The 14,627-nt window shown below is 39.5% G+C and overlaps 2 protein-coding genes across 3 annotated transcripts; one reads left to right on the top strand and one right to left on the bottom strand.

Moving 5' to 3' along the window:
* The first annotated feature begins 605 nt into the window (after window positions 1-605).
* dlx2a (distal-less homeobox 2a) lies at window positions 606-2,356 on the top strand. Its single transcript, XM_058082624.1, has 3 exons — window positions 606-1,059; window positions 1,135-1,319; window positions 1,390-2,356. Exons 1-3 carry the CDS (start codon window positions 741-743, stop codon window positions 1,732-1,734), a joined length of 849 nt encoding a protein of 282 aa, XP_057938607.1. The 5' UTR covers window positions 606-740; the 3' UTR covers window positions 1,735-2,356.
* Window positions 2,357-6,334: 3,978 nt separating this feature from the next.
* dlx1a (distal-less homeobox 1a) lies at window positions 6,335-13,078 on the bottom strand. 2 transcript variants are annotated; one of them, XM_058082622.1, is made up of 4 exons: window positions 9,626-13,078; window positions 8,391-8,974; window positions 7,994-8,193; window positions 6,335-7,399 (listed from the first exon to the last, which is right to left on the bottom strand). In XM_058082622.1, exons 2-4 carry the CDS (start codon window positions 8,899-8,901, stop codon window positions 7,145-7,147), a joined length of 966 nt encoding a protein of 321 aa, XP_057938605.1. In that variant the 5' UTR covers window positions 8,902-8,974; window positions 9,626-13,078; the 3' UTR covers window positions 6,335-7,144. The 2 variants fall into 2 exon arrangements, with proteins under 2 accessions (XP_057938605.1, XP_057938606.1); XM_058082623.1 differs by having other exon boundaries at window positions 8,391-8,971.
* Window positions 13,079-14,627: the final 1,549 nt, after the last annotated feature.

The following is a 14,627-nucleotide window of genomic DNA, read 5'->3' as shown; positions in this document are numbered from 1 at the left end:
ATTTTCTCCTATTTAATATCTCCACTAAATTTCATCCTAGTTATTCATATGTGTAGTTATGATTCTATGATGTTATTTTTTATTCTTCGTTTTCACATTTTTTTAAATTTCGTCCTACAAAAGCTATATCGACACCTCCTTCTCTTTTTATGCTGCAAGTAACCAAAATGTAAGCCAACAATAACAAGACTGCAGTGCCGTTTGTTGCCACATAGAGGCGCTGTTGCACTTGAAAATCTGTCCTCATGCTCCATCACCATATTGTTTTGAATGTTTAAAAAATCTTTAATGCCCATTTTTATTTTGCTAAATAAACGTAAGTCTTCTTATAATGAGCTTGTTCGCTGTTATTTTGACATTTTGCTCCCTTTTGAAACATCTTATTTGAAGACAAGCTGTGGGAATAGACCGAGTCGGAGTGGGCCTGCAGCTTTGACGTGATAAAGGACTCCTTTTTTCTGCTTCTTTAGAGACGTGAAACAAAAAAAATGGAGGGAGGAAGCAGCAGGAAGTAGTCAGTGCTGTCGCTCATAGTCATTGGTTGCCTGACGCGCACACACGCCCTCATAAAGGCTCTCCTTGCGCAGACCGTGACAGATAATCACAGGCCAGCGTGGAAGGAAACATCTCTTGACTTCGTTTTCTCTTCTCTCTCTTTCACACGGGGATGCTTTTCCCCCCAATTAGAAGTAGACGCGACTTTGCAAAGCTTCCACGAGTAAATCCACGAAGCCAGGAAGATGACAGGAGTTTTTGAGAGCCTTAGCCCCGATATGCACTCCAACCAGATGACCTCCAGCAGCTACCACAGCTTGCACAAGTCGCAGGAGTCCCCGACCTTGCCTGTGTCCACGGCCACGGACAGCAGCTACTACCACAGCCCGCAACCCGGACACTCATGCGCCGGATCCCCCTTTGGACCCATGGGGTCCTTCCAGTACCACAGCAGTGGTGCGGTGCAGTACAACCCGAAATCTTACGACATGGCGGGCTTCAACGCATCCTACGGGGGGTACAGCTCTTACGGACCCAGCTCCTCACCCACTCCTGCTGAGACAGGTATGGAATAAGCTTCATTTTGTTCTTGTTCCTACAAATTACGCACATGCGTAATTGTGCGTAATTTCATTGCAGAGAAAGAAGAAAGCGAGCCAGAAATCCGGATGGTAAATGGAAAACCAAAGAAGGTCAGAAAACCTCGAACCATTTATTCCAGCTTCCAACTGGCCGCCCTTCAGAGGAGGTTCCAGAAGACCCAGTACTTGGCTCTGCCTGAGCGGGCCGAGCTGGCAGCCTCTCTGGGCCTCACGCAGACACAGGTGGGTCTCAAAAAAGCACAAACCGCGTGGAATCAGCCCCGTAACGTCTTCGTCGTGCTCCCCCTTTTAGGTGAAAATCTGGTTCCAAAACCGGCGCTCCAAGTTCAAGAAGCTGTGGAAAAACGGAGAAATCCCCCCGGAGCAGCATGTGCCCACCAGCGAGTCCCCACCGTGCACGACCCCGCCGAGCGCCTGGGATTTTCCACAGACTCAAGGCCAGAGTTCCACGTTAGCGCCAAACAGTAACAGTCCTCCCGTCAGCGGCGCGCCATCATCCTCCTCATCGTCCTCCTCTTCTTCTTCTTCTTCGTTTTTGGCCAACTACTCCTGGTACTCCAACACGAACTCTGGCAGCCATCTACAGCCCCCCCTGCTCCACCACAACCCCGTCATCAGTGCCGGGACGATATTCTGAAACGACGCAGGACTCCGGTGAGGAAAATCGTCGTTTTTTTTTAAAGGCTGATCTGTGAGTGTGTGTGCCCTACTTTTACGCGCGGAAGCATCTTGTTGGAGCCAAAACATGGACCTTCGCCAGCTTTTTGGCAACAAAGAGCCACATTTTTATCACTTATTTTTCTATTTATTTATTTTCCAGGGATAAATGAATGAACCACTATGATATTATTATTATTATTGTGATGATGATTATACTTTTTTTTTCCTCTCCTGCAAAAATCCAAACCTCGCCCGTCAGTGATGTAGCACAAGTCAACTGTATCGTGCCTTTTTCCACATGACCTCATCATTATGTTGTGTGATTAAATATTAAAACAGATTTTACCTTCATCGCCGTGAGAGTGGGTAAGTGTCTGCACGGTTGTAAATATTAGTATTATTTTTTTGGATCCATTTTAATGACGATTCTTTTTTTTTTTAAAGGTGCAAAAAAAAAAGTCATTTACCACCGCAAGCTACTGATTGTTATGCATTTGATTGACTTGTATCACCCTGAATTGATGAATTGTGTTTTTGTCTTATTTATTTTTTAGCAGTGCTTCATATATGGTTATTTAAATAAAAACGTTTTCTGTGAATTCTCACTTCCCCTTTTTCTTTAAAAGCCATTGAATGCAACATATTATTGTTATTATTCATTACAGCTGTTGTTGCACATTTTCTACTTGCTGATTGCAACTTTAGAGGGACACATATTAAAAGGTGGTGCTAAAATTGGAATGTTTAAATTGACAAACTGGGAAAAATTAGCCCCCTATCACTAAAAAACGCTCCAGTGAGGCAAGGTTACCTGGACTGTGAGGGTGAGCGAATCAAGCCCTCCCATTTTCAGAGTCAACTGCCTGTAACTGCTCACTTGGAAACAAACATTTTTACTGTTAATTGTACCAAACCCTCAGTGAATGGGGGGGGGGGGGGGGGGGGGGGGGGTCGAGGACACACAAAAAAACTGAAACCTGGCGTTTAAAAAGTGCAAAAAGGTTTCCCAAAAACCTCCGTGGCGTCACACCGTCTAATCACAGCGTGTGCCCGAATACAGTGCACCTTGCTCGGCCACAGCAGGTGTCTCCTCCCGCTCTATACTCTGGTTCTCCTGGTAGTATAGTGACGTATAGTAGCATTGTCATAATATTTCATTAGGACAAATCAACAGGTACACTTGGTCACATCCTCATTTTTCTACACTTAAATCTACATTTTAATTTTAAAAGTAGGCATGTAAAAGTTATTGGTTTCAAATAAGAAGCAGAATGTTTTTTTTTTATTGAAATTATTAATTGTAGCTGATTTTGCACATTTTCCATATGCTGCTTGCAAATTTATGGCACTCTCATATTAAGAGCATATTATATTGACAAACACACACACACACTTCAACCCATTACTTCATCTTTCTTGCTAAATAGTAAAAATAGTTGAAGTGATAAACATTTTGAACATAATTATATATAATATTATTTTTTATTATTATATCATCATGCAACAACGTGGGTATAAAAATCACACCTTTACTTGTCACCTTGACTTATCAAATCAAGTTCTCCATCAATTTGTTAATAAAGCACATGAAACACCAGGACAGGGTTGTTATAATATTACTATATTATATTCATATGCAACATATTCAGTGTCAAGTGGCCCTCAATGCAAGGAAGTTTGGATTAAAAGATGCTAAATCTAAGGCCACGTCTTTTGGATTAAAATAATAACAATTGAATATGCAAGGTCATGGAATTTTAATTTCAGGCATCATTTGTTTACACATATTTATACTCATTATTAGCATTATGGAATCTTATTAACTATAGCTGCAAGGATCTGTGTTGATCGGTTGGTCAATTCCACGCGCAAGATGTCAAAGAACACATATGAAACCTGGTCAAACTGCCATAAAGCTATTTATGTATAATATATGTTTATTATTTACACAATAGAATAATAAAATACATATGTATCACCAGAAAAAGGCACCTTTTTTTTACATCATTAGGCAATGCCCAGTGGGATACATTGTGGTCACCTCCCATCATGCATTTCTATCTTAATATCACATCCATGCTTGACACAGATGTTTCTGTGGAGGAACACACAGCACATGCGTGGGTCCAAGATACTAGTGTTCATTGTGATGGACACTGACATTATATACTCTGGTGTATATGTATGGAGCTGTTTCTAATATTTTTATCCACTTGCCTGCCAATACCGATGACAGGTATTCTGCTGCAAGTGTACCTAAAGTTGTGACCATGCGTTTTTTTTCCACGTTTCTCCACAGCAACTTGCCACAAAATGCCACACGCACGCTAATTTCTCCTGAAAACATGCAATTACTAATAGAATTTAAGCCCTGATAATATGGGGTGTCATTTAACTCAAGACAATCCGACATTCAACATTCTGCGATGCACACAATAATAAATCACTGCAATGTAGAAGAGCTTTTTAAGCCCAGCAGCTTGACTTGCAGGCGTAATTATATCCGCGTGCAGCCTACGCGGAATTAGCCTGAATTGCACCGTAACTGCTGCTTTAAATTTTCAGGGGGGGTATAAAAAAAAATTACTCATAATTTCCCCACCACAGCCACCACCCCCCCACCCACCCCCGCAAAGATTATGAAGACCTCGAGTGCACAATGTCATCAGCGTAATGAGGAGTAAACATTTATGCTAATAATCTGCATTTTCTCCCCATCTGCTATAAAGAGCCGGAATAAAGCAGATATTTTCAGTCATATTCGGATCTCTGCTGCAAGGAGCTTACACCACGACATGCATATTGGATTTATTATTATTATTTTTGGGGTATTTTTAAGGTATTTTGCCTGTCACTTGCAGCTTAAAGGTGGGTTATCTCATATTAATCATGCATGCGTTTATTTCTCACTGCAAAATATCAAAGTGTACTTTTTCCAAGCCATGACATATGCGTGTGTATATATATGTGTGCGTGTGTTTGCCTCCTCCACCTGCAAGCAATTTGCAGCAGCTCACACCACACGTCCAATGCCGGCCCTCCTGACGGAGTGGCAGCTCACCTATTTCGCCATTTTTTTTCCTCCTCCTGCTTTTGCAGCAGGCACATTTCTTTCAGAGCTGGAGTCTCCTTTGTCAGCGCCAAAAAAGATCCTCCGAGAGAAAGGCAGCGAAAGAGAGCGAGAGAGGGGAGAGAAATTGCTCATAATTACACCAGAGAAGGGAACTGCATTAGAATAAATAAGGGCGAAATGACAGTAATTATGGCGGGTTTGATGGGCTCGGCTCGTATAATCAAGGAGAGAATACAACGAAATAACGCTGACCCTCTTGGATGAGCAGCTGCGCCTTTCTGGGTCCAGAAGTAGGCGAATTTATGTTGCACACAACAGAACAATTCTTGGTGCCATCGGAACACACGTCCATTGTCAAGCGGAGGCGCGCTGTGCACATTTAGGACACGCAAGTTTTGTGAAAAGGAGAAAAAATATCAACTTTAAAAAATAGGCTGCAGCATAAATGATAATTAGATGTGTGTCTGCGAATTGAAAATATAACAATTAAAGCATATTTTCATCAAGTTAATTTTGTAATAAAATAGTTCTTTATCTTTACCTAATATGTGTCTTCATAATGTATATATATTTGATATATTTCATATGGTCACTCTTGTATAATATAAAAATATAATGTAAATATCTAAAAAAAAGTAATAGAAAAGTCATGATTATAGTAACAATGATCAGGCTAGATATATTTATTTATTTTATATTTATTCCCTTTCATTTTTATTTATTATACACGTCTTGTGAATTTGTCGACAAAAAACTGCAACAAAAAGACCGTATGATAATAATAATAATAATAACAACAATAATAGCAATAATAATAATAATAATAATAATAATAATAATAATATATTTTCATGTAATTGTAATTGATGTACTAATTAATTCAGAATTTAGTTCATTTTCACGTCACATATTGTTTATATTTTTTTATAGGACTATTTTCTGTTGACCAAAAAAAACATCTCACTGTATAATAATATCTACATGACAATGTATTGTTATTGTCAGGGAATTAAAAAAAAACACAAAAATACGTAATAGCATATAATATTATTTTAGAACATACTTACTATATGAATAGTTTATTGTTATAGTTTATTATTAATAAATAACTTTATTTTGATAATGCTTAATTTATTGTTGTTATATATAGCGTATCCATGACATTTGAACGCCCCATATTAGTGGGTGATTTGAAGAGTTATACAATGAATATAAAGGTCTACTTTAGTGACAACAGCATCGGTTATGAATGATAAATAGCATTATTATTTCTACATGATTTGATGTGCTTTTGCATTGTGAAAGTGGTGGTGCTTTTAGGGAGAGTTTGTGATCTAAAAAGTGGCTTCTTGTATTTCCTGGGGGGGCTTTGGTTTGTCATAGTATAATAAAACCAGTGCCCTTTCACAGTGACAGTCAACAGTCATATAATAATTAATTTCATGTGATAAAACACTAACATTCCATCATGCATGCAGTCATTGTTAGAGTCTGAAAGAGTGCATCTCACACAAGCTTCTTCACATAATTTAAATCTTTTTACTGCTTTGTCAAAGTGTGCACATTATGTACATATATAGAGCCAATAAATTAAAGAAGTCAATACAAAACTAAATCTTTTCTATGTGGACTAAAACACGTACAGCAAGCCTAAAACCTTTCACAGCCAGTAAAGCACAAAACATGTTGGTTTCTTTCTTTTAAAAAAAATATATACAAAATACAGTGACAAAAAAAATGAGCTGCTTGTCTCATTTTTTTTTTTGGGGGGGGGGGGGGGGTGCTTTTGTTGGTGGTGCAGCTTTAGAACTGCCAGGCCTTTTTCCCTTTTCTCTTCACATGTGGCCATTGCAAGCAGAAAATAGCATTAGTGCAGCAACAACAACACAACGTTGTCTCATTTTAACACACAAATCAACACAATACTGGCCTCAATTTAACCAAAAATATAATTTAACTTAAATAATCAGCACATAAACAGCAATTGAAGGGGTTTGTACAATAGGCTCTATGATAACAGGTCCGTTAATATGATCAATATTTGGTGCAAGGGGGAGTCTCCTCGTGGATGCAAAGTCGTCACCATGGTAACGTAAGAAACAAACCAGTGATTTATTGTAGCCTGCTGCGTAAAAAAACAGCATTTCTCGGACAAATATGATGAAAAAATAGAAGAATAGATGATAAGGAGCAGCCAAAAAATGGAAAATGATCCTCGTTCAAGCTCTGGTTCGGTGTTGTGCATCATCACGTGACCACTCCAACACCCCCCCAACCCCCTCCACCCCCAGACTCAGGTGGTCGACGTGTGAGTTCACATGAGCTGGGCGGACTGTTGCATAGACTCCTGGTGCGTACCGGGGTACCACGACGTGTAGGCCGGGATGTAAGACCCGCTAGTGCCCACAGACGTCTTCACTGCGGTCGGCGTGCTCCACACTGGAGACACGGTGGGGGAACCGCTGGATAGTCCACGGCCACTGGCCAAAGCGTTCGTGTCAATGGTGCCCCCGCCCTGCTTCATCAGTTTCTTGAACTTCGACCTCTTATTTTGAAACCAAATCTTCACCTGTAAACAAAATGACATCCGGTTCAAGGAAATGGCTTTTTTTCACATTTTACGCTTGGCACGTGCATAGGCAACCCATCCGTATTATATTATACATTTTCAATAATACAAAAAATGGAAATCAATACAGAATATGTGAATAAAAAATAATTATTTTTGATTATTTTGGTGAGGTACACAATAATAATAATGATTTTTCCCCCTTATTGGAATCATATCACTGGGGATAAATACATTTCGATGAAATAAATAAAACAATATGTTTTTCTGATGGCTTTTGCAAGGTTGCCAGTACAACAACAACAATAATAATAATATTAATATCAATATAATAATAATAACAACAACAATAATAATAATAGTAAGCAGAAACAATGGCAGCGATTCATTTAAAATAATTTTTCTCTTATTTCAATAATATCCCTGATGTTTGAAATGTTAAAAAAATATTTATTGTATAAAAATATGAATCAAAACACACAAATGAATATGATTTAAATCCATATTATAACATGCACAATAAAACGATTGTAAGGATTGTTTTGTGAGGTCAATATTAATAAGGATAATATTTATGATGATTATTAAACTTGCCTGTGTCTGCGTGAGTCCGAGAGACGCTGCGAGCTCGGCTCTTTCCGGTAAGGCCAAATATTGTGTTTGCTGAAATCTTCTGTTGAGGGCTTGAAGTTGTAAACTGGAGTAGATGGTTCTGGGCTTTCGGATCTTCTTCCCTTTCCCGTTGAAGCGAACCTCTCCGCCTTCCACCACCGTGTTCTTGCCTGCTTCCGGTGCTGTGAGAGATTATTGAAAATAAAAAAAAAGAATGTATGAATGAATGTGGAGGCAAGCAGCCAATAGAAGCCCAAGTTTTACAGCCTGTACTTTGTCAGTAATTACACTTAATTGCAAACATTGTTTATGGTGTTACGCAATAAATAATGATCAATGCAACATGTGGTTGCTTGCATTTCGCTGCACCGAGTCTTACCTGAATCCTCTAACCGGGTCTGAGGCAGTGCCGTGCTGTTCTGGTACGTTTGGACCGTTCCGAGGTACGGGCTGCTGGAATGGTTGCCCACCGAGTTGATGTACGGGTAGGCAAGGGTTCGGGGGAAGTTCGGGCCCGGGCTATAACTGTCGTGTTGGCCGTGGCCCGCAGAATGTAAACAGTGCACCGGGTAGTGTCCGTGGGACATGGAGGACGGAGACATTTGTTGACTCGGAGGTCCAAACTCCATGAAAACGCTTTTTCCCGAGGAGGGACTGTTCAGACTTTCTGGGATGGTAGTCATTGTCATCTCTTCCGGCGGCTCCCGTCCTCCTCCGGCTTTTCTTGTTTGAGTCCAGACCAGGAGGGCTCCCAATTTAAGTCGAACCGCTTTTTTCTCCGTCCATTCATAAGAAAATGCAGTTTGTGTCCGTGAAAAGTCCCAGGTATGATGTTGGAGACCGAGATAAACTCCCCCAAAGGTTTGAATCTGGCACTCATGAATATTCATCAATGGCAGCCGCTGATTGGTCCACTCGCTCCACGAGGCCAGCCAATTGGCCCGTCTGGCTTTGAACAACCTGCTAAGGGGAGAAAGAGCACAGACTCTCAGGTCCAAATGATCATTAACAGCACCGTTAATAATGACACATTATGATTATTACTGTGTGGGAACATATAAACTGTTATATCATCACATGATATTAACCACTTATGCAATAAACATATGCAAAAAAATTGCTCGGTAAAATGTGTATTTTTAAAAGAATGTGTCCTTTTATATTTATAAATACGACGATTTCCGGTCTCTCGAAGCTGCTGACCGGTTTGATGAAAGTCACTTTAATTAAAGCTCCCAATGTGCATTATTAGCATAACACACAGTCCAATTTTCATAAGCATGCCAGTAATTAGTCATGTGTTTACCACTTCCACCTGCAGCAGCCTGCATCTCAGGCTATAATAGATTCTTTTTTTTTTTTAATTAAAAAAAAATATTTTAATTTTGGTCATTTTTTGCCTGCAGATTTTTTCATCGTCTGCTTTTTTTGTATGTGGCACAGAAACCTTTTTTGATGGAAGAGGATGGAGGAGGGGTGCGGCCATGCAGGCTCCCGTGCATGCACGAGCCCAACAAGGAGTACCGTAATTACCCCTCAAAGTTGCAGCATTAATCACGCTCGTGTATGAAAATACAAATAAATGTCACCAAACGTCGTGAAGAAAGGACTTACTGGGGAGAACATGAAGGGATGAGTCCACGCAGAGAGGATGCACGTGCTTCGACATGAAGAAGACGAAGAAGAAGACGACGAAGACGAAGAAGTAAATTGTATCCGGGAGGAGTTGCTCATTTTGGGCTCGTCTTGCAGGCTGCAGAGGTGCACAGAGCCGAAGAAGCATCGCCAGGCTTCTGCTGCCTCCATCTCCCACCTGAATAACTCATTACATTCCCGCGCTGTCATTAGCAGCCCAATTACATCATTGGGCTCAAATAAGGACCAGCAAGTTGCAAAAAAAAGAAAAAAAAGAGTGAGAGCATGATGTGCACAGATACCAGTGTGCTCCCCGAATTTAAAGAATCTCTCAAATATAACCAAAAGTGGTCCCCTTGCTGCCCACACCCCCTCTCCCTAAAATAGGCCAATTTGAAGCGATTTCCCCGGGATTATTACTTTAGTGGGGGGAAAAAAATGCTTCAAGACTTCCTCTATCAACAATGATAATGGTGGTACAACCAATAATTATCATCTTCCAGAACAGAGGACGCATTTTTATGGGCACTTGGTGGGTGCGACTGATAACTGTCATTATTTTCCCACGATTACAGTATCCACAAACTGGAGCTGCTCACACAAGCAGTGTGGGAAATTGTAAAATAATAAAGTGGTGACACTAATGATATGAAAGCTAATTTGGTGGGTTTTCTGTACAGCAGCAGGCAGTGAATTGAATGTCTGTAAAATGTAATTTGAGGGTCTTTTACATGGCAACACTATCGATAGCTACTTTAGCTAACTGCTCGCCCTTCAACGCTAAACTGTCCTTTAAAGTGGATTAAATATGTATTTGTGATATGTCAATGACGACTTTAGTAAAGAATGACACTCTGCTAGACATGGTAGAAATGCAGTAAATGTACACTTTGACGGAGAAGCTTTAAAAGTACGAAATCTACCAGGCGCCATTGTTGTTTACGCGGCCACCCTCGCGCATGCCCAGATAGAAGACTTAATACGCATGCGCACAGGTGCAGCTTTAAATGGCACCGTTAAACCAGGTGTGTGCAAAGTACATGCTTTAAAAGATAATTATAAACAATAACAAAATATCAGCAGTCATTTTATGGGAATGAACAAACAATTTTATGAGATTAATATTACAATGTTAATCTCGTAAATGTATGACTCAATTTTGTCTTAATATTTTGACTTTATTTGAATAAAGTAACAAGAGTTGTAATTTAAGCAGAATATTATTGCAATGTTATTCTTTATAAATTACGACTCTTGTTAGAGCACAATATTTTATGTTTAATTACGGTTTAATTATGGCTAATTTGACCATTTTTGCTGTCATATATATAATTTTATTATACTCTAGAAAACCCTGGTCTAAACAACACAATTTTACCTCATAATGTCATAATATGAGAAAAAATACATTTTAGTAGCATAAGGTTATTATTTTATAGTTGTATTTTTGGAAAATTGAATGTAAGATGGCATCCCTCATTTAAAAAAGATACATTTTAGTGACAAGTTCACAGTTCCTGGTCCAGAATGTTGTAGTTCATGGGTTCCCAAACTGTGGTGCACATGGGTGGTGCACACCCAGTACTTAAAAAAATGATATTAGAGGCATAGTGATATGAAATGATGGTAATTGAATTTCAAGGCCAAAAATTAGCTGCAAGTATACAAGCTTTTTCAAGCTCATGGTGGAAGGTGAAACAATGGTAGTATAGGTATAGTACTTGGTGGTTATGGTATGGTTAGAGCTCATATGGGTTATGCACGGCCCCACTTTGCACTCTGGTGGGGTCTATCAAACTTGCTCCACTTAAAAAAAAACTGTATTTGAGTGCAGAGGAAGGAGGATTCATTAAGAGTAAAGTATAGCTGCACGGCTGATGGGGTTTTAACACCTGCCGCTCTTCACCTGAGTCGACGAGAGAGCGAGAGAGAGAGAGAGGGGGGTGGAGTGTCTAAAAGGGGGCCGAGATGTCACAGACTTCATCCAATCCCCCTCATAGACCTCCCTGCGTTTACCCTCGACCACCCTCACCCCGAAGCCACATTTGAACAGCCACTAAACACTTTTCTGACCGCAGCGTCGTGCATGCAGGCCATGCAGGCCATGCAGCAACGTGCCAACTCTGTGATTAATTACTGCAAACTTTACCCTCACTCACACTAGCTTAAGCATTTCTTTATAATGCATGCACACACGTGTACTCATAAGAGACATCACATGTGTCCAAAGTGGGGCCCAGGGGCCATTTTCAGCCCGCGGCTTTTAGCATATTATCAAATTTATAGTCTTCATAACATAACATTACAAGCTTTTCTCATTAGAGTACAACATTTTACACAAATGATTATTTTTCTTTATATACCACAAATGGGAATATGTAGTATTTGAATTGTCTGGCATATCTTGACCTGACATTTTAGCTTTAATATACAAAATGTAAAAAAAATGGCTCCACACGTCCTTGAATGTTTCATCCCAAGTTGGACATTAAATGTAATGGAGTCACCTTTCATTCCACTTTCTCCATGTGGATTAAACAAGTGGATTTGCGTACCCCCCCAACCCCTTGTGTGTGATTGTTATTCCCATCCTGTCATGTGAGGCGTCAGTGAGTCAAACGGCAGAACAATTAATTGGACTGGCTGTCTATTTTCATGCTCAATGTGGCGGCAAAATGAAATTGATTTGCTTTGTGCCACGTTGGTTCGACATAAAGACGGCGGCTAAGTGATGATTAGAGTCACTCGGAGGGCAGGCTGGATCGGGCTTTTTATCAAACAGACAATGAAATAATATTCAGAGAGAGTTAATTTTATTTTTTATTTGTCTTGGAGGTGTTAAAATATAGATTATGGTTTTGGGACATTAACAGTCTATCATAATGTCCTAAGCTGATATTCACTTTTTGAGGAAGACATTTAAAAAAATAAAAACATTACTTCGGCCACCTCAAAAAGTGTGAAAGGTTTCCTAGAGAGCTCTGTAGCAGTCAGACCGGCTGCTCGGAGCATGTGCCCCAATAGAGTGCACCTTGCTGGACCACAGCAATAGGCTTCATTTTTATTGTATTCTTTTCTTGAACATTAAGCTACTAAAATGATTATTATTATGATTATTTTTCCACAAAACATTTCAATTCTATTTCAGAAAATTCTCATATTCTCGTTTGAATGCATCTTTTCTTTTCTCATAATATTTTGACTTTATTCTGGTAAAGTAGTAAAGCTGTTATTTTTCATTGCGCTGTTACTTTTTAAATCGACTTTCTTATTATTTCAACTTCCTTCTGGCTTTATACCCATAATATTTGATCACATTATAAACCTTCCGCAACCTAATTTTCCAAAAATGACAACTTTATTTTTCAGTCTACTATTCAAGGTGTTTTTATGCTTTTACAAAATGGTAAAAGTCATATTCCAGACCCATACCCAGCGCCCCCCCCCCCCCCTTCTCTGTCCTCTCCTATTCATGTTCCTATTCATTCATTCTGTGCTCACAAGGCTGCAGGTCACAAGTGTGCAAAGGCCTCCAGCAAACTGGGAGAAATGCCTTCCCCATTACAGCAGCAGCAGGGGTCAGGCCACATGGCAGCCAGCATCCCAGCCGCCTGAAATTGGCTGCAAAATGACCAATTACCCCAGTGAAGTCTGGGGGAGGAAGGAGTTTGGAAAATACAGCCTTTTACTTAATTCAACTTAACTGTAAAATGAAACTAGACACGTTTGAGCTTGCACGTTGAGGATGAGAAGAGCACTGAAGTGCGAAGCTGCACGACGCCGCTTCTTGCTTGGAATCCGAAAGACACACCGAAAGATGCAGGGATGGTGGCCAAATGTGTCAACGGAAGGATGCCACTTTGATATTTTGATAAAAATATTTAGACATATCGGTGAAAAAGCTGATTATTAATGTCACCTTCACTCTTTTTGGCCCATTTGGAAACTTAATATTCTCATATTTTGACTTTATTTTTATTAAAGTTACGATTTCTCCCCTCCAAAGGGGTTGGATTTAATAAGCTTTGCTTCTTCCTACTCCTGTTGGACATGTGGAACTGTGAACTGATTATGTGATGCACTCAATTGTAATCTGATGCATGTTCAAATGAAATAAAACCATTACCATTACCAAATTAAATTTCTTTACAATACATTGTCATTTTATTCTCATTCAATTACTGCTATTTTATTGTTTTCCAACTTTTTTTCTTGTAAATGTATACAACTTTTTTAATATTTCAATTTCATGCCCTAAATGATGTTAGATTTCCTCATCATATTATACCATGTTATTGACTTTTTCTTGTTAGATTACAACATTTTTCTCTTAATATTTAGAGATAATTCTTATAAAATGATTGCTGATTTTCCCTTTTCTTAATTGTCTTTTTAGAATGTGCTGCAGGCCAATAAAATAACACTTTGGACACCCCCCGCCTTTGTGTTACTAGTTACTTTTACCTAAAAAACTGGGGTCAAACTACTCCTTCATGAAAGCAATTGGTTACTATGGAAAGGACATCAGAAGATGAGCCCACTTGATCTTTACTGCAGCTGCCATAAAGCGCTTTGCTTTTGCAGCAGGCTAAGATATGCTAAGATATTATACTGTACATATTTCAAGAACCAAAAAAATGTATTTTAACTTCTCATAAAATTTTTTCAATGTTTTTTTTTCCTTTTCTGCTGCAGTTTATTATGATTTATCTCCACACTAATTCAATCCATCCACCCATGTTTACGGGTATGCTGGAGCCTATCCCAGCTGTCTTCGAGCGAGAGGCGGGGTACACCTTGGACTGGTCGCCAGCCAATCACAGGTCTTCCCCATCTCCTGATGCATGCTGTGTGGCCAGCATACTCCCCCCCCCCCCCAAATTTAATTTTCCAAAAATCTCATATTAATATTATGTCATTATTAGGGATGTCCAATTTTTTGCAGAAAACCAAGATGCCGATATTGTCCAACTCTCAATTT

This window comes from Doryrhamphus excisus, chromosome 9 (assembly GCF_030265055.1).
Source record: "Doryrhamphus excisus isolate RoL2022-K1 chromosome 9, RoL_Dexc_1.0, whole genome shotgun sequence".
NCBI lineage: Eukaryota > Metazoa > Chordata > Actinopteri > Syngnathiformes > Syngnathidae > Doryrhamphus > Doryrhamphus excisus.
The sequence above is the reverse complement of the archived record's forward strand: the minus strand, read 5'-3'. Positions and strand labels throughout refer to the sequence as shown.